This window comes from Balaenoptera acutorostrata, chromosome 10, assembly GCF_949987535.1.
Source record: "Balaenoptera acutorostrata chromosome 10, mBalAcu1.1, whole genome shotgun sequence".
NCBI classification, from domain to species: Eukaryota; Metazoa; Chordata; class Mammalia; order Artiodactyla; family Balaenopteridae; genus Balaenoptera; species Balaenoptera acutorostrata.
In genome coordinates this window covers 101,649,856-101,667,404 of record NC_080073.1, presented here as the reverse complement: position 1 = coordinate 101,667,404, position 17,549 = coordinate 101,649,856, and the positions used below count along the sequence as shown (strand labels likewise).

General features: G+C 39.8%; 1 protein-coding gene across 4 annotated transcripts in view; it reads right to left on the bottom strand.

Annotated features, from left to right (window-relative positions):
* BLOC1S5 (biogenesis of lysosomal organelles complex 1 subunit 5) overlaps nt 1-17,549 on the bottom strand; it is a 77,605-nt gene that overhangs the window by 47,249 nt on the left and 12,807 nt on the right. For 2 of the 4 annotated variants that reach the window (XM_057554769.1, XM_007173922.2), the window contains exons 3-4: nt 9,041-9,170; nt 1,676-1,734 (exon numbers count right to left, since the gene is read on the bottom strand). In XM_057554769.1, coding sequence (XP_057410752.1) covers nt 1,676-1,734; nt 9,041-9,170 — 189 coding nt within the window. The remainder of the gene's footprint in view (nt 1-1,675; nt 1,735-9,040; nt 9,171-17,549) is intronic. The other 2 variants (XM_057554770.1, XM_007173923.3) reach the window with 1 other exon arrangement.

Below are 17,549 nucleotides of genomic sequence, written 5' to 3'. Positions count from 1 at the left end.
TAACTGCCCTGAGAATGTCTTAGAAATAAAGACCAATATCATGTGAGTGCATATTCACGTAAAAACACCCCTTTTTTCATTTTTATTTTGAAAGCCAAGAGAACTGCATAAGTTACAGCCAGTAACAGCCAGCACAGCCAGTGTTCTATCAGAAAAAGTCTTTCTGATTCTCAAACACAGGTATGTTCCTGGTGCTTCCACAACAAATTGCTTAACATTGAATGCTTGATTCTCTACACTCCTCTCTGGAAACATCCATCTAGACAGTCTACGTACCAGCTCCGTGAGACCACTGACTTCTCCCATCTTTTGCCTTTGCTTCCACTATATCCCTTATCCTACAGTATCTTTCTTCCCATCTTCTATCACTTGAATTCCTACTCACTGATCAAGGTTGGGCTCAGATGCCACTATCTTCCTAGTAAATTACACTTCTTGCCAAGATCGTGCAAAGTTCTTTGTAACTATCACAGCCCTTACTTTATCCTACATTATATTAGCGTTAGTGGTTTGGGACTCCTAGACTTTTAGCTCCTACATGTATGAACTGCCTTAAACTTAAATTAAAATCTTTCACCCCCAGTGGCACCTAGCCAAGCAGAGACTAAAAAAATATCTGCCGTCCAGCTGGGCATGGCGCACTGAAGCCCCCCATGGCTGTCCCCACCGTGCTCTCTGGACACTGTGCAAGCACTGCACCCCGACACCAACTTCCCTGCCCACGGCTCTGCCCTGCCATGTTATCAGTGTTCTCGCAACAGCCCTACTTCCCAACCTGGCCTGCTGGGATCCTGTTCCTCTCGGGCAGCCTTCCCACCTGGCTTAACTGTCTTTTCAGTAAGGCTTGATTCATCAAATTGTTGAATTTTTAAATTTATATCAACATTAAGAGTTGAGCAAAGGGTGGAGAAATTTAAACTCGGGCAAGGTTCGTATTTTTTTTTTTTACAGTGCCAGATCAGTACCATTATTATGGATAAACCACACATTCAGGAAAAATGGAAATAGTAACACTTGTTGATATAAACACGCAAAAAGGCATTATTTTCAGAGTGACTCAACATTTCTTAACAAGCGTACCCCCACTAGTTTAGAACAATAAAGTTATAAAAATACTTCATGAAAACTGTAAGTTAAAACACCAAATTATTACAGGAACTTAAATTCTTGTGCTGTTTTTCCACATCTGAATTTAGTTAAGATATAATTCAAATAAGCAAAGCACTACCCAGCAAGTGATTCACACACTCTTATGACTATTCATTAAAGAACCCATCCACAGGCATGAATGCCTCCTTTTCTAGAAGAAATATACATAATATACTCAAGGCCTCAGGCCTTAAGATTTATATTTCCAATCTGGTGGGTATTTTTTGTTCCATGTAAAAGTCCTATTCTTTCCCCTCTAAGAGACAAATACCACTTTCAGGGAAAAGTTGAAAAGGAGAAAAAGAGGTCTGCAATTTGAATTATAAAAATACAGATCGTGCAATTATGTGACCATACCTCCTCAACACATCTTCAATGAATTAGCCATTTTTTAATCTTTTAAAATCACTGCATAAGAGAAAATAAATTCAGAGAATTTTTTAAAATCAAAAGCAACTGCTAATAATATGATGATAATAAAAGCCCTGGAGTTACAGCCTCCATTATCCAAATGGTCCACTTTTACCTTTTTTCGCTCCTGTTCCCTCTGTTGGAGTCTACAGACCGAGTCAGTAGCTGCTTGCACTGAAATAAAACAGAGTGGGTTTTCAATCAGCAGCCCTTGTTCAAGGAGAAACTTACCTGGATTAAAACAAAAGCAAAACCAAAAACAAAAAACAACACTTGTACTGTTTTAGAGCTCAAGAAACTATGCAAAAAAAAGCTGGTATTATTTTGGTCATGGTAGGGTGGCTAAAAGGGGGAAAAAAAGTATTCAGGATGTCATAATGAGAACCACTATCATTTGTGAGCTTTGAGCTGCAAGCCAAGGGCATTTAGTACTAATTCCAACGATAAGTCGTCATAATGACCTCAGAATTCTCTAAAAAGATATAAAACACCTGATAAATGTATCATTCCATTCTGATGGATGGAGACTTTACAGAGTCTCTCTGATTCATTAACTTCCCCTGCCCCTTCCTCACTGGTACCCCTGATCTCTTGCAGGCAGGACTTGATACCCAGAATGCTTCGACGACTTTCTACTATTCTTCTCACCTCTTCTAATTCATCCTGGCTGCCACTGCCAGATTCAGGTTTCTCTGGACTGCTTCCTTTTGAGTCATTTCCCTTTTTAATGACTTAAAACTGCTAGTAATAATTACTGTAGTTATTTGCTGAGTATTACTATGTGCCAAGAACTGTGCTAAGTACTTTCCATGTATTACTTCTCTTAATTCCACTTTCCTACTAGGTGAGGATCACTATCCCATTTTACAGATTTTTGTCATCTGTAAAAAAACTGAGGCATAACGCAGTGAAATGTCACTCAAGGAGGTAATACGACTAACAGGCACAGAAAGCAGGACTTAAAATCAGACCCCTGACCCTAAGACTTGGCTCTTACCTTCAGGGCTCTACCTCTCTTATAATTTCAACAATGAAACTGGTTTTAATCCATCAGTCGTGCAAACCTCTTCCTTTACCGGATCCATTTTATTTCTGTACACAAACGTTTTCACTTAACTTCGCTGGTTGGCGTGCGGGCTAAGAGTCAGCCTTCCTCAGTCAAACCTCGAGTTGAACTTTAATGACGTGTGTGACTGACCTTGGGCTTGTTTGCTTGCTCATTCATTCAGCCATTTGTCAGGTATTTACTGAGCGTTTGCTATGTGCCAGGTGCTACTGTTGCTGCTCCTAATCTCTCAGAACCTTAGTTCCTCATTTGTAAAATGAGCTTAACAACTAATAAGAGGACTTCAGAATGGACATGAGAAAAGGATGAGATAACGCAGTAGACAGTATGCTTAAAAATAATTGAAAGATTAATAATAAAAGCCACTCAGAGCAGTTCTTCACACATGGTAAGCAGTCAAGAAATGTTACTGTTGCTATTATTCTATGCACTGTCCTCTCCCTACTGAAAGTGCTTTCCTTATTCCTTTCCTCTAATTAAAATGTTTATATGTCTCAAAAGCCCAGTTCAAGGTTTAGTGCCTTCATAAAGCCCTCCAGTTGAATCCTTTCCCTATAAGGATTTTCTCTTATTTGAAATTCTTTTACCAGGTATGTGTATATCCTACCACTTTATCTTGCATTTGCTTAAACAATTTTACCCAGTTGTTTCACAATTACGCCTTTCTACCTCACTCAACCCAGCCCCAAGTTCAAAGTTCCATACAGGGCAGGGGCTGTGACTTCTCTTTCAGAAAAATGTTAGGCCCCTCCCTGAGAGAGTATGGCAAAGAGAAGGATTCAGCTTTTAAAAAGTCATGTTTTTATCAGTAACCATTCATTTTAGTCACATCAAAGATAATACTTTAGTACTAAAAATTAAGGTTCCCAATCATTGTTCTAATAGAAAAATTGAAAACACAACAAAATAGGAGTTGATTAGCTCTGCCTTCTTTCTGTGGTATATTAATATTACATCATCTCTCCCGAGTGGTGGTTCTATCATTTCCTGTATTTCTCTTTTTCTTGGCTCTGAACATAACTTTTAAAAAAATCCATTTTGTGGTCTTTGGGTGCTTCATCATTTTCAGATCATTCTGGGCTTAATCTAAAAGAAGAGTTACAGGACTATGACATTTATATTTTGTCATTTGTTATATACTTTAAAATTTTAATTAGAACACATTGGACAAAGGCACACTTTAGTTCCTTATCAGGATTATCTTGGTACTTACAATATCCATTTTTAGAAATTTCAGTCCCTGAAATTTTTCATTCTTTATCCACATGATAAAAAAGGTTTGCTTTCTGAATTTAATGAAATCTGCTCTTCTAAAACCTAAGAAAATCACCTAACTACCCTTTCTTCCCCTTTCTTCACAAGTAGAGACTCCAAGAGGAAAAGGGCCATTAATCTAAACCTTCCTATCACTTCTACACCACATATTGGTCATTCCTGACTCAGTAAGAAGCCATTTCCCCTGCTGGTCTCAGTGTTTCAGGAGACTATATTGACTTTAAGGAGTTAAGAATTCATAAAATTATTTTCTCTAAACCAAAAGATTACTTGAGGAGATTAGCACCACACACAGTAATTGTTACATACAACAGCTAACAGTGTCCCTATGTCCTCACATAAAAGAGAAACAAATTCATTCTGTCACAGTGCGTATGTGTAAACCGCAAATACACACCTAAGAAAGCAGCTCTGGTTTGGCACTCGGAGCAAATGTTGGCTGAATTCTCATTCATTCATTTCAATGAACAACTAGTGTGTACAGACGGAAAAGATGTCCCAGAACCAAGCCTTAGGGCACCCCAATGTCAGAAGTCAAGGAGAGAAGTGGAAACTAACAAAGCAGACTGAGGAGGAGCAGCCTGTGCTGTAGGAGAAAATCCAGGAGAAAAGGTGGACCTTCCTTATGACCTTTCCCGCAGAAGCTTCATTCTGAAGTTGAAAGAGCTTGAGCTCTGGCGGCAGAAGGACTAAGTCTGCATGGCGGTTCCTCCAACTATTAGGGAGAACCATGGATGTTAAAACACTTTCAGTTTCCGCAACTATAAATGTATTGGGAAGAGGGTGATAAATATATACTTTACACAGTTAAGAGGGTCAATGAGGAAAATACAGGTAAAAAATCTAACTACTCAAGCGCCATTAAAAATTCGTATTTTAAGTCATAATGAGTTCTTAAAGTTTTCTAGCTACAGAGGCAGAGTGAAGCAAAATCAGACAAACTTAGTCCCCTAAGTACCTTATAAAATAAATTAACAGTTTTTTAAAAAGGTAAAAAAAAATCCATCATTTACTGAACAACGAGGAATTATATAATTATATTTAAACTTTGAAAAGTGGTGGTCAAGGACTTCCCTGGTGGCGCAGTGGTTAAGAATCCGCCTGCCAATGCAGGGGACACGGGTTCCAGGCCTGATCTGGGAAGATCTCACATGCCATGGAGCAACTAAGCTCGTGCACCACAACTACTGAGCCTGCGCTCTAGAGCCCGCGAGCCACAACTACTGAAGCCCCGTGCGCCTAGAGCCCATGCTCCACAACAAGAAGCCACCGCAATGAGAAGCCCGGGCACCGCAATGAAGAGTAGCCCCCGCTTGCCGCACCTAGAGAAAGCCCGCGCACAGCAACGAAGACCCAACACAGCCAAAAATAAAAAAATAAACAAATTTATTAAAAAAAAACAAAAAAAAAGTGGTGGCCAAGAATAGGAACACAGAGTCTATAAAGAACTGAGACTCCTCACCTCACCATAACCACTCCAACCCCCCAAAAATGAGAAAAGGAAAACGGACTGGGACTTCTCTGGTGGTCCAGTGGTAAAGAATCCACCTTCCAATGCAGGGGATGTGGGTTCGATCCCTGGTCGGGGAACTAAGATCCCACATGCCATGGGGCAACTAAGCCTGCTTGCCGCAACTACTGAGCCCGCGTGCTCTGGAGCCCATGTGTCACAACTAGAGAGCACATGTGCCACAACTACTGAGCCTGCGTGCCGCAACTAAGACCCAATGCAGCCAAATAAATAAAATATCAAAAATTAAAAAAGAAAGAAAATGGATTGACAAAATTCTTATAACTTTAATATGCTTTAATTTGTAGAGAAACAGATGAGGGGGGTAGGGAGAATGGAATACAATATGGGAAAGACAGATAAAGCATCCTTTCTGAAAGAAAATCTAATAAAATTCTCCACAGGTACTCTGTAACACAAAAAAACAATATGAATTTATTAAAAGAGATCAAACATGAAAAATGAGATTGCAGAGCTAAGGAGACAAACTATAACATCATTACAAATCTAAAAATAAATCAAAAAATGGAAAGAAATTGAATAGTCTAAGCCCAAATAAACAATTGGCAACATTATTACTGCAGAGCCCAAAGCAAATACTATAAACCCTCATTTGTAAACAAAGTTAAAATTCACAAATGAGAGGTTGGGGAGTAGAGGCAAGAGGGAAGGTAATAAGTCCTGGCCCCTCCATCTCACACCGACTAACTAATGCAGAAACAATAACACGGCTCTAACTTCTGTACCTTTTTTATAATTATTTTTCTTTGAATGATCTTTTAGTAACTACTATCTTCTATAATAAATACTTATTTTAAGGTATTTCCTTAAATTTTACTTGAGATTTTGTTCTCATAAATTCAAATAAAATTTAAAATTATTACCTTAACTTAAAAACTGTCTGATCCCATTCTTGTCAAAAGTTCTCTCTCCCCCTCATAACTTCCCATCTATTCATTCAGCTACCGCCCCTCCATCCTTCTATTTGGATATATACAAAGATGTCGGGAATGATAATCACCAAAGTTAAAAAGCAATGGTTATCTTTAGGCAATTGAAGTGATTTCCTGCTTCTTTTTCTTTCTTATTTTCTTCTTTATTTCTACTTTCTTATTACTTAGACATATATCCTTTTGTTTAAATAATAAAAAATAAAGTCACTGCTCTTAAAACTTAATTTGAATGAGGAATAACCTAAAGGCTTTCTGTCCTTCTTACCCTCTAAAATCAAGGGCTGCGTCCTCAATACTAAGCAAGATCTTGAGACAACAAACTTGGTGAAGCTTACGAGTCTATGAAATAAATAATAAGTAGAACACAGACACTAACCAGTGTCTTCAGGATGAGAGAAACGTACTTTACGGGTCACTCTTATGTACCCTCCTAGAGCTCTCACTTACTTTCTGTGTTTTTTAAGGAACCACAGGTGGGTTTTGGTTCTGAAGCCTCTGCTCATCCAATGCTAAGACACTCAGCTAGGATTCTGTAACCGTCTCCATACAAACAATCCGAGACGTGCCCCCCTTAGTGCTCCACAGTTGCTCGGTTTCGTGCACGACGATCGACCAGCAGCTTAAGATCCATACCACCGAGTTCTAAGATTCTCAGCCGACCACACTCCCAGCTCAGCCCTCAAACATGCACAGAAGACATAAATGAGACAGACCTACTAACAGGCACAAAACAAAACTCAACTGTCACTAACCTTGTAAAGTATTAGTTAGATCAGAGTATACTGCCTAGATAAACTCACTTATAAGCAAGCCAGCGCCATGGCTCAAAATGTAAAGTTTTTAAACATGAAATCCCGCAGGAACAACAGCTGGGCCCAGGCCAATTTTTAAAACTGCACTGGCTCTACAAGCAGATAATTATCTCCATTATCCCCGTGAGGCTCATGATAATAGCTACAAGGAAATACTTAGGCTGGAGCTTACTGAGGAAGCCATTCCTGCTTCTAGCAGCAGAATTAACTCCAAAGCCACCGCATGTCTCTAATGCGAACAATAAGGTAGTCCTCAGAGGTTAAAACTTTCATTATTACTTCACATTCTGTGTGCTTTATTTCTTTCTTTCAGGAGAATACATTTACAGTCTGGATTCCCTGTTACCTGTAAAACTTTTCTATTTCATCGTGAAGACTATACTTTTAGCATGAGGCCTCACGTCAGAAATAGCTTTGGCCCAAGAACGAAACAAGTCAAAATAACCATTCACAGTTTTCTTTTTCTTACTAAGTTTTATCCAATATATTTTTATATACTCAAAGTGTGTACAAGGAAAGTTATAAGCACATCTCAAAAGTAAACATAAGCATTCTTATCAATAATAATTTGAGTTTTACTTTTACTGTGATGTCTAGAAAGCTTGTCAAGGTTAAGGAAGTGATGGTATGAGCGAACAAGGGTGTGTTTGCAGTTACCGTGCAAAGCCTGAAGTCAGTTTTAGACTCTTTGCTCTTCTGCTCAAAGAAACCAAATGTGATTGTGGGAGGTCTGTCCTCTCCAAGCTCCTCTGAGCATCAGAGGACCCAGGCTAACCTGGACTTGCACACATACTCTTACGTAACTCAGCCATTAACCAAGCCCCCCTGCTACCTTCCCTCACAGGCCATTACATTACCCTCCAGTTTTGCTTTCTGCTTTCTCCCCAGAAAGATACTGTTTCATTTTGCCCTCCATCGTCATCTACCAGCATCACCTGTCCTTGGACAAACTGAACAGTGTCAATATGGATCCCAGAAGCCCGGAGTTTCTGATACACCTCTAATTTTAAACTCAGTTACTAATAAAACTCTTTTTATTTTATAGTTTAATATGTTTAATAAATACCCTTTTAAGCAAACATCTCTCCATGTTAAAATATTTTGCTTAATGAAAAAAGTGATAAAACACAAACGTTGGGCTTCCCTGGTGGCGCAGTGGTTGAGAGTCTGCCTGCTAATGCAGGGGACACGGGTTCGAGCCCTGGTCTGGGAAGATCCCACATGCCACGGAGCAGCTGGGCCCGTGAGCCACACCTACTGAGCCTGCGCGTCTGGAGCCTGTGCCCCGCGACGGGAGGGGCCGCGATAGAGAAAGGCCCGCGCACCGCGATGAAGAGTGGCCCCCGCTTGCCGCAACTGGAGAAAGCCCTCGCACGAACCGAAGACCCAGCACAGCCAAAAATAAATAAATAAATAAATAAATAAATAAATAAATAAATAAATAAGAAAATCCTTTTAAAAAAAAAAAAAAAACACAAACGTTTTTGACAGGTTTTTTTTTTTTTTTTTTTTTTTAGTTAAAAACTCTAGTATCCTGTTTGAAAAAGAAGCTTCATTTCATATCCTAATTACTGGCCATCAAACTTTTTCTTATGAATAAGTTTTTTTTTTTAAGGTAAAAAATGTTTCGATTGTCTTACATCCTAGAAGGATTATCTTGTGCACCCATCTTGCTTTGGAGATGAATGCTCTTAGCATCAAGGGCAACACACACTAACTGCTAGATAAGCACTTTATCTGTGACTTCCCTCTCCTGGCTCCCGCTTAAGAATTCTCTCTCCATCTCCCAGCAAATACTCAAGGACATCCATTTCGGCAGAGCATGCATCTGAAATAAAGCAACATAAAAAACTCTCTGGCTTACATCTCTGGAGAACTTGGGTTAAGTTGTCCTGCATCGTTTCCCTACACGTGGGAAGAGTATGTTCATTTGTTTCATGGATCATGTTCTTCAAGTTTTCAAGAACTCGCATTTCTCGAAGACCACGTTTCTCCTATTAAAAGAAAGTAAACGGCTAGTACATATTATGTCTTAAATCTTAGTAATTACTTTCTGGGATTTCCACCCAGGTTTTGGTTATGTTATTACTTACTACTGAAATTTACACAGCCTCCTTCTAATTATTTGGCAATAAATGAGGTCACAACCTGGAGGCATTTTTTTAAATTATGAAATGCTTCAAAAGTTGCAATGTAATATTTTTATACCTATGTTTAAAAATGGGCATGAGAAATACTAGAAGAACAAGAAGAGACCTAGACTCCATGCACTTCAACTGTGGCAAAGAAAGAAATGGTCTGGTTTTAAATTTTATTTTGTTGTTCTTACCATCATAAAGCTTCTATTATTATGCTCTGTATTTTTCATCTGATTCCACTTTTCTCAACTAAAAATGTGTGGTAAAAGTACTAGCATGTGGGTACTTCCCTGTGCAGAAAAGAGTTAACACTGAGTGCCTGAGACCTCCTCCTTACAAAGGCCTGCCTGCAGGGTTGGCCTTTGGCTGGGGGCTGGGAACTTGAGCAGGAAACAGCTCCCATGGAGGTATAAGACACCTCTTTCCTTCTGGGAGTCTGGAATTTTGATACGTGCTAGGCAGAGGGTGCCTACTTGTCCAGTCCCCACTAAGAACCATGGACCCCCAGGTTCAGACGAGCTTCCCTGGGAGACAGTATTTCATGCGTGTTGTCACAACTCACTGCTGGGGGCATTCTTGGAAGTTTCTGCCTGGCTTCCTGTAGACGTCTCCCCATGCACCTGTTCCCTTGGCTGATTTTGCTCCGCATCCTTCTGCCATAATAGAGTTCAGCCACCAGTACAACCACATGCTGAGTCCTGTGAGTGAATCAATGAACCTGGGGGTGGTCTTGGGGACCTCCAGCCCATCCCCCCTTCTGAAAGCTGAGCTTAAACCACCCTTCCACTTGGGTGGGCTAGACTTAGTGACCTGCTTCCAAAGAATAGAGCAGGGAATGAGAAAAATATTAACTTTACAGTGGAGTCAACAAAGGTGACCTCATCAGTGATGTCATGGTGACAGCATGCACCTCCCAATGTAATGTGACAAGAAGGGCACTTTAACCTCTCTGGTACTCTTTCCCAAAGCCCATAAACCCAGTCTAATCTTAGGAAAAACAGCAGACAAACCCAGATTGGGGGACATTCTACAGGATACTGGCCAGGACACAAGACTGTCAAGATCAAGAAAAACAAGGAAAGACTGAGAAACTGTCACAGACCAAAGAGGACTAGAGAGACATGACAATTAAATGCAGTGTGGTGCCCTGGATTACATCCGGGAACAGGAAGAGGACTGCAATGGAAAAACTGGTGAAATCCAAATAAAGTCTGGTGTTTCATTAGCAGTAATGTATCAATGTCAGTTTCTTAGTTTTTACCAATGTAGTGTGGTAATTAATGTAAAACATTAACAACGGGAGGGGACTTCCCTGGTGGCGCAGTGGTTAAGAATCCACCTGCCAATGCAGGGGACACATTCGAGCCCTGGTCCGGGAAGATCCCACATGCCGTGGAGCAACTAAGCCCGTGCGCCACAACTACTGAAGCCCGTGCACCTAGAGCCCGTGCTCCGCAACAAGAGAAACCACCACAATGAGAAGCCCTCACACCACAATGAAGAGTAGCCCCTGCTCACCGCAACTAGAGAAAGCCCGCGCGCAGCAATGAATACCCAATGCAACCTAAATAAATAAATAAGTAAACAAACAAACAAAACAGAACAATGGGGGGGTGAGGGGTATAGGAGACCTCTGTACTACCTTAGTAACTTTACTGTAAATCTTAAAATAATACAAGACGAAAAGTTTACTTAAAAAAGGGTGGTAAACTTGATTGTAAGGAAATAATGTTAGTTACTGGGGGGTTTTGTTTTGAACCATTCTTATGAAGCAGCTGTGGTCAGATTTTTACTCGAATTTTTCCATAATAAAAAATTTTAAACTTATACAAAAGTTGAGAGAGAACGAAAGAATGAATCTTCATGTACTCATCACCAAGCTTCAACTCGTGGCTGACTTTGTTCCCCCTGTAACACTCCATACAGCCCCCTACCCACAATCCTAGGTTCTTTTAAAGCAATATTTCAACATCTACCTTTAAAAAACAAGGACTCGAAAAAAAAAAAAAAAAAAAAAAAAACAAGGACTCGGGCTTCCCTGGTGGCGCAGTGGTTGAGAATCTGCCTGCCAATGCAGGGGACACGGGTTCGAGCCCTGGTCTGGGAAGATCCCACGTGCCGCGGAGCAACTAGGCCCGTGAGCCACAACTACTGAGCCTGCGCGTCTGGAGCCTGTGCTCCGCAACAGGAGAGGCCGCGACAGTGAGAGGCCCGCGCACCGCGATGAAGAGTGGCCCCCGCTCGCCGCAACTAGAGAAAGCCCTCGCACAGAAACGAAGACCCAACACAGCCAAAAATAAATAAATAAATTAATTAAAAATCCTTCCCTCTACTTTAAAAAACAAACAAACAAGGACTCCTCTTTAAAAAAAAAAAAGAATGAAACCACAGCGCCCTTCCCCTCCCCCATATCCTCCTTCCCCTGCCCCCACCCGCCCACCCACTCACTCACTCTTTCTCAACAATAATTCTTCAATACTAAATATCAACGAAGTATTCACATTACCTCAAATATCCCAATGTTTCCTTCTATCCCCCAGTTCGTTTAGACCAAACTCTAAATAAGATTCATACACTGCAATTGGTTAATATGTTTCCTAAATCCTTTTTAATCTACAGATTCCCTTCCATTTTTTTTCCCGCCTTGCAATTTGTGGAAAAAAAGTGAGTCATCTGTTCTGCACAGTTTCCCACAATCTGTTTTTTAACTGAATGAATCCTAATGGTGTGATTTAAGATATCCTTTTGTCTCTTCTCTTTCCTGTAAATTAGTAATTAGAACTACAGCCTTGATCAGATTCACAGTTTTGTTTTGTTTTTTGTTTGCAAGCATATTTCAGAGGTAGAGATTGGTTCAAGATGGCAGAGTAGAAGGACGTGTGCTCGCTCCTTCTTGCGAGAACACCGGAATCACAACTAACAGCTGAACAATCATCAATAGGAAGACACTGGAACTCACCAAAAAAGACACCCCACATCCAAAGACAAAGGAGAAGCTGCAATGAGATGGTAGGAGGGGTACAATCACAATAAAATCAAATCCCAGGACCACTGGGTGGGTGACTAACAAACTGGCGAACACTTATACCACAGACGTCCACTCACTGAAGTGAAGGTTCTGAGCCCCACGTCAGGCTTCCCAACCTGGAGGTCCGGCAACAGGAGGAGAAATTCCCAGAGAATCAGTTTGAAGGATAGTGGGATTTGATTGCAGTAGTTCAACAGGACTGGGGGCAACAGAGACTCCACTCTTGGAGGGCACACACAAAGTAGTGTACGCATCAGGATCCAGGAGCAGTGACCCCATAGGAGACTGAACCAAACCTACCTGCTAGTGTTGGAAGGTCTCATGCAGAGGCAGGGGGTGGCTGTGGCTCACCATGGGAACAAGGACACTGGCAGCAGAAGTTCTGGGAAGTACTCCTTGGCGTGAGCCCTCCCGGAGTCGGCCATCAGCCCCACCAAAGAGCCCTGGTAGGCTCCAGTGCTGGGTTGCCTCAGGCCAAACAACCAACAGGGAGGGAACCCAGCCCCACCCATCAGCAGACAAGTGGATTAAAGTTTTACTGAGCTCTGCCCACCAGAGCAACACCCAGCTCTACCCACCACCAGTCCCTCCCATCAGGAAGCTTGCACAAGCCTCTTAGATAGCTTCATCCACCAGAGGGCAGACAGTAGAAGCAAGAAGAACTACAATCCTGCAGCCTGTGGAACAAAAACCACATTCACAGAAAGACAGACAAATTGAAAAGGCAGAGGACTTTGTACCAGATGAAGGAACAAGATAAAACCCCAGAAAAACAACTAAATGAAGTGGAGATAGGCAATCTTGCAGAAAAAGAATTCAGAATAATGATAGTGAAGATGATCCAGGACCTCCAAAAGAGGATGGAGGCAAAGATTGAGAAGATGCAAGAAATGTTTAACAAAGACCTAGAAGAATTAAAGAACAAACACCTACAAGAATTAAAGAACAAACAAACAGAGATGAACAATACAATAACTGAAATGAAAAATACATTAGACGGAATCAATAGCAGAATAACTGAGGCAGAAGAACGGATAAGTGACCTGGAAGACAGAATGCTGGAATTCACTGCTGCGGAACAAAATAAAGTAAAATGAATGAAAAGAAATGAAGACAGCCTAGGAGACCTCTGGGACAACACTAAATGCACCAATGTTCACATTATATGGGTCCCAGAAGGAGAGGAGAGAGAGAAAGGACCCGAGAAAATATATGAAGAGATTACAGTCGAAACCTTCCCTAACATGAGAAAGGAAATAGCCACCCAAGTCCAGGAAACACAGAGTCCCAGGCAAGATAAACCCAAGGAGAAACACGCCAAGACACACAGTAATCAAATAGACAAAAATTAAAGACAAAGAAAAATTATTAAAAGCAACAAGGGAAAAACAACAAATAACATACAAGGGAACTCCCATATGGTTAATAGCTGATTTCTCAACAGAAACTCTACGATCCAGAAGGGGGTGGCACGATATATTTAAAGTGATGAAAGAGAAGAACCTACGACCAAGATTACTCTACCCGGCAAGGATCTCATTCAGATTAGACGGAGAAATCAAAAGCTCTACAGACAAGCAAAAGCTAAGAGAATTCAGCACCACCTAACCAGCTCTACAACAAATGCTAAAGGAACTTCTCTAAGTGGGAGACACAAGAGAAGAAAAGGACCTACAAAAAAGCAAACCCAAAAACAATTAAGAAAATGGTCATAGGAACATACATATCGATAATTACCTTAAATACAAATGGATTAAGTGCTCCAACAAAAAGACACAAGCCGGCTGAATGGATACAAAAACAAGACCCACATATATACTGTCTACAAGAGACCCACTTCAGACCTAGGGACACATACAGACTGAAAGTGAGGGGATGGAAAAAGATATCCCATGCAAATGGAAATCAAAAGAAAGCTGAAGTAGCAATACTCAAATCAGATAAAATAGACTTTAAAATAAAGAATGTTACAAGAGACAAGGAAGGACACTATATAATGATCAAGCGATCAATCCAAGAAGATAGAACAATTATAAATATATATGCACCCAACATAGGAGCACCTCAATACATAAGGTAAATGCTAACAGCTATAAAAAAGGAAATTGACAGTAACACAATAATAGGGGGACTTTAACACCTCACTTACACCAATGGACAGATCATCCAGACAGAATATTAATAAGGAAACCAAGCTTTTAATGACACACTAGACCAGATAGATTTAATTGATATTTATAGGACATTCCATCCAAAAACAGCACATTACACTTTCTTCTCAAGTACACACAGAACATTCTCCAGGATAGATCACATCTTGGGTCACAAATCAAGCCTCAGTAAATTTAGGAAAACTGAAATCATATCAAGCATCTTTTCTGGCCACAATGCTATGAGATTAGAAATGAATTACAGGGAAAAAAAAGTAAAAAACACAAACACATGGAGGCTAAACAATACGTTACTAAAAAACCAAGAGATCACTGAAGAAATCAAAGAGGAAATCAAAAAATACCTAGAGACAAATGACAATGAAAACACGATGATCCAAAACCTATGGGATGCAGCAAAAGCAGTTCTAAGAAGGAAGTTTATAGCAATACAATCCTACCTCAAGAAACAAGACAAATTTCAAATAAACAATCTAAACTTACAAATAAAGCAATGAGAGAAAGAAGAACAAACAAAACCCAATGTTAGTAGAAGGAAAGAAATCATAAAGATCAGAGCAGAAATAAATGAAACAGAAACAAAGAAAACAATAGCAAAGATCAATAAAACTAAAAGCTGGTTCTTTGAGAAGATAAACAAAATTTATAAACCTTTAGCCAGACTTATCAAGAAAAAGAGGAAGAGGACTCAAATCAATAAAATCAGAAATGAAAAAGAAGTGACTACGGATACCGCAGAAATACAAAGCATCGTAAGAGACTACTACAAGCAACTCTATGCCAATAAAATGGACAACCTGGAAGAAATGGACAAATTCTTAGCAAGGTATAACCTTCCAAGACTGAACCAGGAAGTAATAGAAAATATGAACAGACCAATCACAAGTAATGAAATTGAAACTGTGATTAAATTTCCCCCAACAAACAAACGTCCAGGACCAGATGGCTTCACAGGTGAATTCTATCAAACATTTAGAAAAGAGCTAACACCCATCCTCCTCAAACTCTTCCAAAAACCTGCAGAGGAAAGAACACTCCCAAACTCATTCTACAAGGCCACCATCACCCTGATACCAAAACCAGACAAAGATACTACAAAAAAAGAAAATTACAGACCAATATCACTGATGACCATAGATGCAAAAATCCTCAACAAAATACTAGCAAACAGAAGCCAACACACATTAAAAGGATTATACACCACGATCAAGTGGGATTTATCCCAGGGATGCAAGGATTCTTCAATATATGCAAATCAATGTGATACACCATATTCAACTGAAGAATAAAAACCATATGATCTATAGATGCAGAAAAAGCTTTTGACAAAATTCAACAACCATTTATGATAAAAACTCTCCAGAAAGTGGGCATAGAGGGAACCTACCTCAATATAATAAAGGCCATATATGAGAAACCCACATCAAACATCATTCTCAATGGTAAAAAACTGAAAGCATTTCCTCTAAGATCAGGAACAAGACAAGGATGTCCACTTTCGCCACTATTATTTAACATAGTTTTGGAAGTCCTAGCCACGGCAATCAGAGAAGAAAAAGAAATAAAAGTAATACAAATTGGAAAAGAAGTAAAACTGTCACTGTCTGCCGATGACATGATATTATACATAGATAATCGTCACGATGCCACCAGAAAACTACTAGAGCTAATCAATGAATTTGGTAAAGTTGCAGGATACAAAATTAATGCACAGAAATCTCTTGCATTCCTGTACACAACTGACAAAAGATCGGAAAGAGAAATTAAGGAAACAATCCCATTCACCATTACAACAAAAACAATAAAATACCTAGGAATAAACCTACCTAAGGAGGTAAAAGACCTGTACTCAGAAAACTATAAGACACTGATGAAAGAAATCAAAGATTACACAAACAGATGGAGAGATATACCATGTTCTTGGATTGGACGAATCAATACTGTGAAAATGACTATACTACCCAAAGCAATCTACAGATTCAATGCAATCCCTATCAAATTACCAATGGCATTTTTTACAGAACTAGAACAATAAATCTTAAAATTTGTATGGAGACACAAAAGATCCCGAATAGCCAAAGCAATCTTGCGGCAAAAAAATGGAGCTGGAGGAATCAGACTCCCTGACTTCAGACTATACTCCAAAGCTACAGTAATGAAGACATTATGGTACTGGCACAAAACCAGAAATACAGATCAATGAACAGGACAGAAAGCCCAGAGACAAACCCATGCACCTATGGTCAACTAATCTATGACAAAGGAGGCAAGGATATACAATGGAGAAAAGACAGTCTCTTCAATAAGTGGTGCTGAGAAAACTGGACAGCTACATGTAAAAGAATGAAATTAGAACACTCCCTGACACCGTACACAAAAATAAACTCAAAATGGATTAAAGACCTAAATATAAGACCGGACACTTATTATAAAACTCTTAGAGGAAAACATAGGAAGAACACTCTATGACATAAATCACAGCAAGATCTTTTTTGACCCACTTCCTAGAGTAATAGAAATAAAAACAAAAATAAACAAATGGGACCCAATGAAACTTAAAAGCTTTTGCACAGCAAAGGAAACCATAAAGACCAAAAGACAACCCTCAGAATGGGAGAAAATATTTGCAAACGAATCAACGGACGAAGGATTAATCTCCAAAATATATAAACAGCTCATGAAGCTCAATATTAAAAAAACAAACAACCCAATCCAAAAATGGGCAGAAGACCTAAATAGACATTTCTCCAAAGAAGATATACAGATGGCCAAGAAGCACATGAAAAGCTGCTCAACATCACTAATTATTAGAGAAATGCCAATCAAAACTACAATGAGGTATCACCTCACACCAGTTAGAATGGGCATCATCAGAAAATCTACAAACAACAAATGCTGGAGAGGGTGTGGAGAAAAGGGAACCCTCTTGCACTGTTGGTGGGAATGTAAATTGATACAGCCACTATGGAGTATGGAGGTTCCTTAAAAAACTAAAAATAGAACTACCATACAACCCAGCAATCCCACTACTGGGCA